General features: G+C 45.8%; 1 protein-coding gene across 1 annotated transcript in view; it reads right to left on the reverse strand.

The window, feature by feature from the left end:
• The window catches only part of LOC311038806 (phospholipid phosphatase-related protein type 4-like), a gene marked incomplete at both ends in the record, with an annotated part of 77,053 nt that overhangs the window by 30,248 nt on the left and 31,968 nt on the right, over positions 1 to 14,837 (reverse strand). The window contains one exon of the mRNA XM_084048409.1: positions 7,171 to 7,356. Within this exon, the coding sequence (XP_083904535.1) occupies positions 7,171 to 7,356 (186 nt within the window). The remainder of the gene's footprint in view (positions 1 to 7,170; positions 7,357 to 14,837) is intronic.

Genomic DNA, 14,837 nt, shown 5'->3' on the forward strand with positions numbered 1-14,837 from the left:
CTCTTCGGTACGGCCTCGACTCTCACGACCGCCTCCAGTCCGGGTGGGCATCCGAGGACGGGGCCCAGCACATCTGGACCCCCGAGCAGGACGCTGTTTGGGCTCACCTCCCTGCACTCCTGGCTGCTATTCACGACGTTCCACGCCGGCATGGTGACAGAGTGTGGGCTGGCATAGGTCTCCTCCCCGGTAGCCACCCTGACCGTCTCCTCTGCAGCCTCCGTCGCGCCCTCCAACGGCACTTTCCCCGCAGCCTCGTCTGCAGGATCAGCTATGCCCTCTGACACGACCTCCGCGTTGCAGGCAGCTGTAGTCGTAACCCTCACACTGCCTTGCTCTGGATAGTCCTGGGGAATCTTGACTCTTACGGTCTCCGATCTCATGGACCAGGCAAAATGAGTGTGCGCTGCTCTTTCCACATCCTCGCACAGATCAGGATGCGCCCCACTGACGGTCTTCCCCAGTGGGCCGTCCCATAGCACCAGATCGCCACACCTCCCCATCCATTTAGGGGCGAGACGACCCTCTCGGGCACTAATGAGCATCTCCACTTTGTGTGGACGCCTCAGATCCCCCGGCTGGACTTCATCTGGAAAGAACCCCTCCAAACGCTCAGAGTCCACTATATAGTTCACCTTGGCAATCTCGTCAAGTCCATAACATATCATGTCGTAACTGTGCAAAGTGCCTTTCTCCATTTCCACCTTGAGGCCCACAGAGTACCTCTTTGTTTTGACCTTGGTCTCCATCCCACCCACACCATGCACGACCAGCGTGACAGGCTCACCATCCAGCCCCAGTCTTTCTGCCGCCTGGTGGGTAACATAATTTGTGTCAGACGCAAGGTCAATCAAAGTACCCACCCAATCCCCCCGTTTAGTTGTGACATCAAGTAACATCAGGAGAACTGGGCCATCTTCTGGCCTCCCACTGTCCGCACACACCGTTGAGGACGCTTTGTTCGTTATGGCTTTGCGAACTACAGCCAACTGCTCTGGTGACAGGTTTGCCTTAGCAAACATGGCCTCTTGTTCCACCGTTGGGCCCCGGGAGTTCCTCTTACTCTCCCCGTTAGCACCCCCACTAGCAACACTCCCCTTTGCATTGTCCGTGGGCACAGTGTCACTAGAGGGTTGCGTTTTGAAGCACAGCATGTAGTGATGATCCGGTGGAGACTCGCCCCTTTTGCACTCCTCCTTTCTGCACAAAAAGTTTCTTATGCAAGACCCCTCATGTGGATCCAGGCACTTAAAGCACACTCTGGCTTCCTTTGCTTGCGCCCTCTTCTCAGTCACACTGCCCTTCCTAAAGGTCCTGCACCGATACAACTGCCCAGTATGACCGTTTTCTCCGCAAGCCACACAAGGGCCCTGCGATGAGCTGCCCTCTTCCCCGCTCACTGTTGCCCTGGTAACCGCACGCCGCTCCTGCGGTTTGTCTCCCGGCTTGCTGTGAGGCTTCGGCTCACCTGCCCTGGCATTGTCCGGTCGCCCAGCCTGCAACTGCTCCTGCCGCGTCAGGACCATCTTCTGGCCACGAAGAAAATATAAAAGGCCACTAAAGCGGTTCAATGCAGTGACCCTGTTCATCGGGTCGCATTGGAATACAAGCCACCGTGTTTGCAACTCGTGCGGTAACTTGCTTTCCAGCGCACGGACCACCAATGGACTGTTAATAGCCCCTGCACACTGCAAGTCAGTCAGGTCATCCAAAGCCCGTTCCACTTTTTGGATTAACTGTAATGTCTCTCTTGGCTGATTTCCCCGCACCACCGACATTTCCTGCAACTCCATGACGATGTCATCAGCGATGAGCGACACGTCCCCGTATCGATCATCCAAACTACGGAAAACGTCATTCGCATCACGGCAATAATCCAGCCCCAGTTCGTCTTTCACCGCTTTATCAAGACTGTCCAGCAAGTGAAATAACAGTAGTTCTGGTAAGCCCGATGGCTCCGCCAAGTTCTGCAGTTTAATCCAGTTGTCCCTCCAGCGGAAATAGTTCCTCCTTTCTCCATGGAACTTGGGTAGGCTAAGAGGAACCAGCTTCAACTTTGGCGCCGCCGCCCTCATCGTGGGGCCCTGTGGGCCTGGCATGGCACCGGGCACAGCGCTCGCCTGCCCCACTCCGCCGCTGCTCAACAAACCTCGCACCCGGGCAGCCTGCATCATGTTCGCGTCCCGCAGCGATGGCATTGGTGGCAGGCCTGGGGGATGAAACAGCGATGCACCACCACCTAGCACATCGCCAGACTGCTGGTCCTGCCCCCCTGATGCCACACCAGTGACTGGTGGCAAGCTTGGGTTGGTCTTCTCTCCTTTAGCTTTCATGCCATCAACAAGAGAAAACGCAGTGAGGTCAAGGACCCCAGACTCAGGGTGTATCCCGGAAGCGTCCCCATGCGGTGTGTTACTTCCTCCACTAAACCCACGCACTTGCCGTTTTAATGTCTTAACGGCCTCCTTTAATTCACGGTCATTGTCCTTGAAGCTCTCTCGCAATACACCCCCCTCATCCTTGGGGACAAAGGGGGCCCACTTGTCCGTTAGCTCCTCAAGTTCTGTGACAGCGGTCTCCAAACGCCTACACACGTCCTCGTATTGTTCTGGAGTTATCTCACTCTGTTCCAGACTTTTGGCTTTGTCTAACTCACTATTTAGCCGGGTTTTTAATTTATTAAACTGGTCTGTCACAGTGTCTCTCCATAATGTGGTTTTGAGTTGTTCCATTGTCTCTCTGAACCGTGTGCGATATTTCTCTCCTTTCTCCTTCACTTCGGCTACCTCCTTGCTGTAGTCAGTGTCTACATCCTCCTCCAAGGCGCCCAGGTAGTCATCTGTACTTCCCCACAATACATCATAACATGCCTTGAGCCCCCTCTGCTCGCTTTTTAGCTCATCCGCACTAAACGTGTCCAGAGAATCACCAATCTTATTGACTCTCTTAGTAAAGTCTCTCTGTGCTGTAGCTCGCCTCTTTCTTAGGTCATCAAGTGTCGCCATTGTGACGCTCAGTGGACGAAATAGTCAGTGCAAACAACCTACACTACTTTTTTTCTGTGCTCACCTTGAGAAGAGACCCCCAGATCCAAATGGTCCGTCTGCCTCAAAATGGCGTCTTGCAGTGCACACTCAAGGTATTTAGCTTTTAGCAAGTAGCAGCACGTTAGCTTAGCACAATAGTTGCAGTCTAGGGGGATTAGCGTTAGCTTAGCACGTTAGCTCTCCAACAAGCAACAGAGTCAATGGGGATTAGCGTTAGCTTAGCACGTTAGCACTCGTCGTCCCAGTTAGCTTAGCATCATAGTCAATGTAAACAAGCTAGCATGGATGCATTCTTTCTTCCGGTTTCATGCACATTGTTCTTCAGACAGACACAGTTCAATACTGGAGAACGGCTCTTTTAAGACCGTCTCCAGCTTATTGTTACATGCGACGTTAAGGTCACAAGCAACGTTATCACACAATGCACAGGACGTTGATAAACACGCCGTCGTTCTCGCGCGCGCGTCCTCCACTCGTCTCCTGCCGTCTGCAGCGGTGCTGTGATGTCGGCGACGTGTAGGTGCTGAGACGGATGGGCCTGTGCTTGCTTCTCCATGCGATGCAGGGACGGGCGTCCTTCCTCGACCCAGTCAAACCACCGACTAACACGGGGATGGCGGGATGTCGATCGTGGCGAAGCTCGTACCCTCCTCTTCCTCACATGGCCAGCGCCATCTTTTTGGCGATAACAACGGACGTTGCCGTGCGTACCTCGCTGCACGGGCTGGTCAATTGCTAAACTTTGGCTTACACCGGGCCACTATGTAAAATAACTGTACGGATATACATGGTTAACTACATTAACCTGTATAAACCCCTCCGCACAGGGTACTGTTTACTCCGGATTGTCAGTGAAAACCACTCAACCAAACTACAAATAAACCCAATAAATAACAACCTTGTCTTTTTCTCATTCATTTGCTAAACACACTCATACAAATACAAACACACTTCTACCTTAACTGTGTACAGTATTCTATGACCAGCCCGTGTACTCCACACACGAGGCTTTAGCATATAGCCTGGGTTAGCCAGCAAGCTAGCAGCAAGCAATGGCGATGTAATAATTGCAGTAGTATTGGCAGGTTATTTTACTGTAAGCACAGAAACACACACAAACACAATCATCAATAACAGAAAACGTTACAGACTGTATAACACACAAATGAACATAATAAAAGTACTCTACATCACAATTATACACTTTTATATACACTAGCGTCTCTGCTCACCAATGGATCGTCCGGCTTCTTAAACAGCAACAAACGCACTGAGGAACGGAAAGACGCGCCTGCGCATAAAGGACTGTTGACGTACTTCCAGAGTCCATTAAAATATGCCCTCCCAAAGGCGGCTTTAGATTGTTCTACGTCTAAAACCCAGCCGAAACATGCACACATTATTAAACAACAAATCACCTCTAAATCTCTTTATAATAACAAAAATATTCTCCCGTCCCATAACCGCAAGAAAAGATTGTAAGCTTATAAAATAGATAAATAATAACGTAAAAGATGTAATAACCTCGACCAACCACTAGGGAGATCCATCCACTTACAAATAAACTATAAATCACCCCGACCTGTAAACAGGTGAAATATAATTCCAAAACTATATAAAAATAGCATAAAAATAGCATAAAACCTAACAGTGTGCGTGACCCACCAGGATAGCTAAAGTAAATCCACACGGACAGGCCAGCCCGTCCAGCCCCAGGGTCGTCTGGACTGATACTCATGCTCATATACTCCACAGCAGGGGGTCTTTTTCGGGCCAAGGACCCCTTAGCTCAGTAGCTCTCAACCTTTTCAGGCCGTGACCCCCAAAAATAATCATATTTGAACTGGGGACCCCCCCACCCTGACAAGCACTTGGAATATACTGCATATAGGAGTTGAGTAGGCATTTTGACTCGGCTCCACAGATAAATATTGTGAAAATAGCCGATCTACAAGCTTGCGAGGAGTTGAGAGCTTGTAGATCAGCTTTTTTCACAATTCTTGCCTAACATTTTGGGCACATTTTTGGCTAAAGTTCTCTTCAGAATAGGGATGCTAGGGTTCAAGTGTTAATGTAAAAAGATAACTCTGTTGTAACTCTGAGGACCCCCTAGGGATCCCGGACAACCTGTTGAAGACCATGCTCCACGGCAACAGTCAGCATTCTGAGCAGGATAGGGTCAGCCCTGTATATTCCCAAGCCATGTCCTCAGGTTGAAAGTCATTAAAAATCGATACAAACCGACTGCTGAACTGACCAAAGTCAAATAATGCCAGATACTGTATATATGCCAAAATGCGAGTAGTTTGGACGAAGATTTGCTGTCGAACCTTTTCATGTCAAGGACCCCCCAAAATGCTATGTATTTGGCTGCGGACCCCCATCTCAAAAATATCTTGTGCCAGGGACCTCCAGAAGCAAAGATTTAAGAAAAAAATATTTGCTTTAAAACATATATATAAAAAGAATGTGCACACATTTTCATGCTATATTTTGCTATACAAACTAATTTTGTAGGGACCCTCAAGGACCCCTGGGGGTCCCCGGACCCAACTTTGAGAACCAATGCTGTAGAGCGGGGGGAAAAAGAGGCCACCAAGCATAGCAAGTATAGACCCCTGGGGGACCCCCCCCCCCCCGGTCAGCGAAGTATATTGTTTAAATAGTTCAAAGCATATAAGAGCATCAAAGTTGATGTGACAGCAAAAACATAAAGGAACTGTACAGTGCATCATGTATTCTAGTGGTGTAAAAAGTGCCAGTGCTGTGATCAAAGTTTCCTGAGCAGCTGAATGGTGCGTGGGATGCATGAGGTATTAAGGACTCTTTGATGTTGTGACAAAATAGCGAAGCGGATACAGAATTACAGTATCTATAAACCACTTGAACCCCACAGCATCCATTCCGGGAGAACAATCGCCAGAAATAGCACATGCTATACCAGTGGTGGAAAGTAGCTGAGTACATTTACTCAAGTACTGTACTGTGATTTTTTTACTTTACTGGAGTATTTCAAATGTTCAATACTTGAACTACAAAAAGTATTGAACACCCTATACTTTTACTTAAAGGCATTGTAGGGAACATTAAGCCTAAATTTAAAAAATATTTATATATATTTTTTTTGCATTTTTTCCCCTCTATCAGCCACTATATAATGATGCTGGGGTGTTTTCTTGCATTGAAACACAGTACTCTTTCTGAAAACCGTATTTTCCCTGCATTGTTTATGTTTGTGCAGTTCGTTAGACATAGACTTCCATAGACTTCCTTACGTCCCGGACAAACATAACAACAACAACAACAATAGGGAAACTAGGGTTTTCAGAAAGAGGCCTGTGTTTCAATGCAGGAAAACACCCCAGCATCATTATATAGTGGCTGATAGAGGGGAAAAAATGCAAAAAAAATATATATAAATATTTTTTAAATTTAGGCTTAATGTTCCCTACAATGCCTTTAAAAAGTATTGAACACCCTACACTTCGTGCCGCGCTATGAGCTTGTAGATCTGCTATTTTAGAGAAATCTTGAAATGTGTGCAAATCTTTGAAGATATACAGTATATCATTTTAAAGCGAACATTTTTTACTCAAATATTTGCTTCTGGGGGTCCCTGGAACAAAATATTTTGAGACGGGGGTCGGCGGCCAAATACATATCATTTTGGGGGTCCTTGACATGAAAAAGTTTGAGCACCACTGATTGCGAACGCGGAAGCCTCCGCCCAAGTGGAGCATACTATGTAACTCGGCTCGGCTTGTGACTCTGTCTGTGTGTGTGCAGTATGTGTGCAGCCGCGCCCCCATGTGACTCACGCTCTCATTGGCTCGCGCCCCCATGTGACTCGAAACTCCGTGACTGAAATATAGCAGCTGCACTACCTGTGTGCAGCCGCCAGAGTGCGCCAGAGTGCACTACTACAGTGTGGCTGAAATATAGCAGCTTACAGTCAAGCTGCGTTCGCTTCCAGCGTTCGCGCGTCTTACTTGTATAGTAACATCCTTTTTTCAGAAAACTATTAAGATTTAGACATTTGTAGAATCGGCCTCAAGTCTTAATGGGTTTAATTGCCTGCATTGATTGGGCTATAATAATACAAATATGACTTGACTTGACTCACCGTGATGGCGGGCCCGGCAAACGCCAGGCTGAGCAGCATCAGCAGGGGGATGACCTCGTGGTTGGGGTCCACGTACGGCAGGCTGAGGCTGCGGTCATGGCAGGTGAAGCCCGACTTGACCGGCTTGAACACGTCCGTCCACTCCAGGAAGTACAGGCTGACCACGGACGACACCAGGATGGGGAGCTGTTCCATGGCGAGACCACGACAACATGAGACACAACACAAGAGAAACTTTAGAGTCAAAAATCAACCACATTGAACCCTTAGCGCAGTGGTTTTCAAAGTGTGGGCCGCCGCAGTTATTATGGATTCCACCAACGTTATAAGATAGACCCCGCCTTACCTGTGTCTGATTGGCTTCCTGGCAGGCATAGTTTTACTGAGGTTAGGGTTAGGGTTAAGATTAGGATTAGGCATAGTTTTACTGAGGTTAGGGTTAAGATTAGGTTTAGGCAGGGACGTGCACAGATAGACTCTAGGTGCTGCTAGAGCACCTGCCCTTTGCCCTCTTGACCAGAAGTGCCCTTTTGAAAAAAAGAAAGTTTACAGCAGGGGTCTTCAACAGTGGGTCCGGGACCCCTAGGGGGTCCTCAGAGTTACTACAGGGGGTCCGCCAATTCTTTATGTGATATGATTTTTCTTTTTAGCATAACCACTCGAAACCTAGCATCCCTTTTCTGAGGAGAACTTTAGCCAAAAATAGCGTTGTGGGCTTGTAGATCGGCTATTTTTGGCAAAGAGGTATAGGTGTAGAGGGAAAAAAGAGCAGACCAACAAACAAAAAAAAAAGAAGAGTCAACAAAAAAAAGTATAATTTACTTGAGCACCTGCCCCTCAAAATGTATGTGCACGCCACTGGGTTTAGGCATAGTTTTACTGAGGTTAGGGTTAAGGATAGGTTTAGGCATAGTTTTACTGAGGTTAGGGTTAAGGATAGGTTTAGGCATATTTGCAAAAACGCTAGGAAGGAAGAACTGTCAATCACTGCGACTGCTGGCCAATCACAGCGGGTCTCCCTAGAAAAGCGGTGGTATCATAAGCATGTGCCGGCCAAGTAGCGCCAGGTGGGGACAATTGGAAAGGAGATGTCTTTTTATACAAATAAATGAATAAATATGTATACACATTTTATTTCAATGGAAACATTTGAGCATGTCAATATTTGAAAATATAAAATGACAAGAATTGACGATCTACAACCTCACAACATGTTGCAATATAACAGATTATGAGCTTGAAGATTGGCTATTTTCATTTGATTTATTGTTTAAGCCATTTCACCATAGGGTGGCCACAACCACAGGCCATATGGCTGTTTGGGGATCCTCGGCATGGAAAGTTAGGGGTTTATATACTTGTGAGCGTTGTGAGCTTGTAGATCGGATATTTTTTGCCACGTTTGTGTGACACATGTAGAATGACGAAGTAGGGCACTACTTACGAAAAACAAACATAAAAAGAAATAGAAATATGGAGATTACAAGGCTTCTGCCCGACAGCAATGATTAGTCCTACAAGAGGATGTGGTACTAGGTTCCCTGTGTCTCAGTCCACTAGCACTGCGACAAACAGAATGTGAATGAATTAAGAAATAGATAGATAAACAGGCAGGCGATGCGGCACAAATGTCACCCATAAAGACACGGTTCAACGACCGTGCTAATTTGATTTGATAAAGGCACAGGGAAATATTTTTTGTGACCTGAGGAGCAGGGGATGGTGGGGGCAGGACAGATGACACTCAAGACATTTGATCGCACTTAGGGACGTTCGCATGCAATCGCGGATTAAAGTTCAAATCTATAAAATAGTATGAGAGATCAGTTAACGAATGTGGTACTGTAGTATGTTCCATCTAAGCCACAGACAGACGTTTACCACCGCACAAGGACTTTCCCATATGGGCACAAAAGGGACACAGACAGACAGACGGTTATAACGGGTACTGTGACAACGGCCATTGCATAACAGGGTGGGGCATGCATTCCCTATTGGCATCGTTCCCGAGTAGGCCGGTACCCAAACGGGCACAGGTCTAGTTCCTTGAAAAGTAACAGTATTGGACATGCAAGGTTTCTGCCCGACAGCAACGAAATGAACCGTGTAAATCAATGCCACAGGGCGGCGTAAATAGACAACAATAACTGGGCTTTGGGTTGAAATGTGAGCACCTATCAAAACGGCTTAGGATGCTTAATGCAATAACAAAGCAATAAGAAAACCACATATTGACTTGAGTTGGAGAGCTGCTGTACTTTTACAGTACACACATAAACCCAGTGCGTCAATGAGATATCATACAAACCGAAAGTGGGAGAAAACCAGAAGAGTTTCACAGTGTGCTCAGTGTAGAGATGCAACAGTTAATCTATGTAATCAATTATAACAAATTATCGCAATAATTGATCCCTATTTTGGGCATGTCATTCATTTTCTAAATAGTGAAAAAGAAAGAAAAAAAGAAATGCCTTCATCCCTGCATCTTCAACAAAGTCTACATTACAGGCAGAGTATGTCCAACTAGGTACATTGCGGTCATTACAGGTACATTGCAGCGGGTACTGTAACTGTAGTGTAAGTCAACATGAAGCTCTACAGCGCCGACCACTAAGCCTTCACACCAGCAGTTTTCCTCGCCCGGCCGTCTTCAAATATTCATACGAGGCAAATCGCTGAGCTGGTTCCAGCGTTATTATGAGATATACAGAGGAAAATGTACACTTTCAACGTGGAGCAAAATGCTTCATAACAGAATGTTTGCAGTCAAAGGAGATGGAGGGACGGATGGAGCAGCAAGTGACAAGAGGCCATGATGTTCTCTCTCTCTCTCTCTCTCTCTCTCTCTCTCTCTCTTTTTTTCTCTCTCTCTCTCTCTCTCTCTTAATTCTCACCCCTTCCCACAAACCTTCTCTCTTTTTCTGACCCATGTCTCCCTTCACCTCTCCCTCTCTCTTTCTCTTCCAGCTAGTCTCGCTCGCTCTCCTCTTTCCATCTACTATTTCTCTCTCTCTCTCTCTCTCTCTCTCTCTCTCTCTCTCTCTTCTCCTCTGTTCCTCTAGGTGTGCACCAGAGCGTAGGCAGTAAAATGCCCCTGTCCCTGTACGGGTCCAATATGTTACTCCTCCAGAGTTAAATGAACACGCTCGGTTTTCCTGTGTGTGTGTGTGTGTGTGTGTGTGTGTGTGTGTGTGTGTGTGTGTGTGTGTGTGTGTGTGTGTGTGTGTGTGTGTGTGTGTGTGTGTGTGTGTGTGTGTGTGTGTGCGTGTGCGCGTGTGCGCGTGTGTAGGCTCTCGGCTGTCTCTGCTCCCTCGCAGCATCATCCAGCCATGTGGAAATATAGGTCAGTGGTGTCACTGCTTATAATGCTGCACCACAACGGTATGTAAACACTCACACACTGACAGCCTACATAGAGCCGCGACCAATATAGAGCACCGAAGTCTGACGTAATTTATGCATCCTACCTGGGTCACTGAACGTGTTTAATATCGCGTCATATAAGAACTGTGTTCCAAAAATAAACAAATGAGCCGAGCGGTTTGACTCATATGGATATGAAGCATAAACTGACGGCAAGGAAAACAGACTGTATCAAATATGAGTGACTGACTATCGTAATACAGAGCCACCTCCCTGACAATATCGCAGGGGTAATTTGTTTATTTTTGTTATTTTCCATAGAGAAAAACCAGGGGATGAGCGAGCGACGCCAGGACTTCTGTACTCTATACTGGTTTGGTCGATACATCGACATCGGTTTTGGCAATTTTGTAGCCGATGTGTCCTGACTTTCATCCTGGTCTCCCTGTTTTCAGAATCAAGATTTTTCACTCACTCACACAGGTGCAAGCAGCGAAATGTTGGTGTACTGTAGTATATTTGCAAGACCTACTCTGACAATGCTTAATTTGATTCAGCAGCGTCTGTGTAGGACTGGGAAGTATAGATATTATATCGATATCACGATGAGATTAGATATCGCTGGGATTTTGGATATCATAATATTGTGACATGGCACAACTGTGGTCTTTTGCTGGTTGTAATCACGTTATGCTTTCAAAAACTGAAAAAAAAGAAGTAGATATTATTGTCACAAGATAATGTGACAATTTTGATATCAGGGTATTTGGTCCAAAGAAATGTTTCATATGTTCCATATCACTCAGTCATATTTGAACTCTATAGCACTGATATCACATAATGTTACACCAGGCCCAAAATTAACTTCATCATATTAAATAACTGACTAGGCTAGCTTTCTTAGCAGCTTCTGCAATGACGTATTGGTGTATAATGCATAAACAATTAGGATGTACAGTTCTGAGAGGCACAGAATTGCTGCATGGGCATTTTAGACAGCTGCAAGATCACCCTCCTCTGCTAGTGGACCACCAGCCTTCTGGGATTACCAGCATGAGAGAGTGATCTTTGAATAATGGATGCATGAAGCCTGCGGGGTAAGTCAAACTGAGTTGGACTTTTTTTTATCGGTTTCGGCAGATCACTGAGAACAAAATGACCTCATTGGAGAAAGTGAGCAAGTGCAATGGGACTTTCGATTTAATAATACATTTTTATTACGGTGCCAAATCACAACAAGTTGTCTCAAGACACTTTACATAATAGAGCAGAGACCCGACATTGTCCCACCCTGAGCAAGCAATTTTTGCGACAGCTACGAAAAACACTCCTTAACTGGAAGAAACGTCCGAAAGGCTGCCCTTAACGGTCGGATGGGTGGGCTGCGACTGCTTTCAATAATTTAATCCAGAAAAGGTTGAGAACCACTGATTTATATTGTTTTTCTGCCTACTACGTACCATGGACAGTTTTGATGAAAGGTTAGGAGGCACAGACCTCTTTAATCCCTCTCTGGGCGACTACACAAACACAACCAGAAGGCAATTCATGGAGAAAGACAGATAGCACTCACTTTGAAAACTGTTCCTGTCACCAGAAATGGCAAAATCTCCAAGAAAAATCATCTCAAAGCACATCAAAGGTTGATGTAAGGTGTATCAGCGAGTATAAAACATTACTAGAGTACATCCCATCACGATTACCACCTCGACTTTGCAGATGACATCGCCCTAGTCTCGGACACAGCAAAGAAAGGAAGAAAACTACTACTGGCAGTAGAAACGGAGTGCAGGAGGATCGGCCTCAAGCTCAATGCCAAGAACACAAACGCAATGACATTTAACACAGAGGAAAAAAACATTGCCACAGCCAACAGAACAGTGCTCAAGGTAGCCGAGGACTGCAAATATATTGGTGCCTTGACTGCATCAACAGAATATAATCTGAAGGTCCGGAGGGCACATGCCTGGAATGCCTTGCAGGGGATGAGGAGAGTGTGGAAATCTGACATGGGAGATGACTTCAAGAGGTGGCTGTTCGTGCATGGCTACAGTGGAGTCAGTGCTGCTGTACGGGGCTGAGACATGGATGCTCACAGCACAGCAGGAAAAGACCCTGGATGGCGCATGGGCAGACCACATCAGAAAATGTGGACCTCTACAGAGGCCTCCTGCAGGTCATGGACAAGGTCAGAGAGAGAATGATGATGCTGGCAGTGCACTGCGTCAGGCACCTGGAACTGGGGAAGAAGTGCACCACCTACATAGACACAATGGCCCCGATTCATAACGAGGGTCGTAAATATGGTGTAAATGAAGTTCGTAAAGGAGGTCGTATTTCTGGTACTCACTAACGGACGTGCGATTCAAAAGGGGTGTCGTATATGACAGAGACGTGCGTATGACCAGTTCTATATTATAATGACAGCCAGCTGGGCGTGATGATCCCGAGAGGTTCATTTACATTGTTCCACGCCCCATTTTGCACCATAAAAGGCGTGAACCGTGACTCAGCAGTTTCGCTCTGAGCAAATCTGTCACTTTACTGAACAGTGTTGCCATGTCCGCTTATTATAAGCGAATCTGAGCTTATTTTTCTGTAAAGTTGCTTGTAAATATTGGTAGCTGTGGGGTGCGTTTTTTTGGGCTTGTTTCTAAAGTGTAGTTCATTATTTGGGCTTGCTTAACAATTGTTCAATTATTTTAACCGGTGGTTGTCAAATATTTTTATGTCATGGACCCCCAAGTTAATATGTAGGCTAATTTATCCCTATAAGCCCCATCTGAACATGTTTTGTGCCCGCTGGAGGCAGATTTGTGTTGTTAAAATGTTTTAAAAATCTTCCAAATATTCCACATTTTATTACAAGATTTAAAAATATATATATAGCAGATCTACAAGCTCACTACGGTTTAATTAAAGTGCTTATAATGGGCTGTCAGTTGCTTCTTTTGGGCTTATTTACATAGACCTGGTTGCTTATTTCTCTCACAACATCTGGCAACGCTGATGCAAGTTCAACTCCGCCGTCTAAATAATAAAGATAACAGATGCGGTGTCGCATCGCCTTGACAACTTACTGTTCTGTCTGGAAGCGGATCACGTAATAAATGCTCTCATGTGTAATGAGAATAAAGAAGTTTACAAGGTTTAACCCCATTACCAAATAAAAGGCTAATAAAACGTGGATATTATATAAGCCTTTTCTAATGAACATTGCGCACCTTTACCAAGGTAAAAAGATTATGAAATCCAGCATCCAAGTGGAACGCTGCTATCCGATTATGGACCAGAGCTTATTGATTACTTACTGATTAAATTAGTTATTTTTTGATTAATATATCACTGTCCTACGTCGGAATGGGGAATAGATCTTCTGGACACAGCTTTCATCCACTATTAGTTTCCTCATCAGATGGTAATATTTATTAGGCTGTTGTGTGTGGCGTTCATGTGATCAATATACAGTAGAGTAGCCTACAGTAGACTATTAGCCTACAAATTAGTACCGCGGCACGGACACTGAGGTGCGTCAGTCCCTCCGCAGTCTCATTAAGGCATGATAGCCTATTTTCATTATTACGTGACACTTTGGCTGAGATGGCCCGCGCTGGCAAACACACTGAGGGACCTTTTCAGCTCTAAATGCGACTCATAGCCTAGAAAATAAATAAAAAGCGGTGGAATCTACATCATGTCTAAGCAATACATCGTTTGACATTTATTTTTATGTGTTGACAAATGTTGGGCACATACATATTTTATTTGAGGTTTGCCACTGTTGTAAATGATTTTGACATGAAGAATAAAGCATTCTAAAGACATACGCACATTTCAGCCCTGGTATGCCAGCCTCGGGACTGACCTGAGAACGTGCGCACCTGACGCACAAAACACAGACCAAAAAATCTTTATGCATCAGGTGGATATGTACGACTTGTCCTAAATGCCGGTACGTACAAAATATGGTCGTAAATCCCTTTATGAATCAGGGCCAATGGCCCTCATTTATCAACGCAGCGTATAAACCGGCGTATATTTTTCCATATATTCGGCCGTACACCAACGTCGAAGTCACATTTATCAACACATCCTACACAGCTGATCCGAGCGTACACTTGGTCCCAGCGTTGATAAATGTCACGGCTGAAACGAGCGTCATTTAAATAACACGCCCTTAAAATATTCTCAAAACGCCCCGATTTTACGACATGAAGACGAACCAGAATACGACCAAAGACATGAAAAGCCAATAAGAAATAGTTTCGCCTCGCCACACACGCACACGCACACGCCCCCCCCCC

Source organism: Gymnoscopelus microlampas (assembly GCF_963454915.1).
Source record: "Gymnoscopelus microlampas genome assembly, chromosome: 22".
In the NCBI taxonomy this organism is placed as follows: domain Eukaryota; kingdom Metazoa; phylum Chordata; class Actinopteri; order Myctophiformes; family Myctophidae; genus Gymnoscopelus; species Gymnoscopelus microlampas.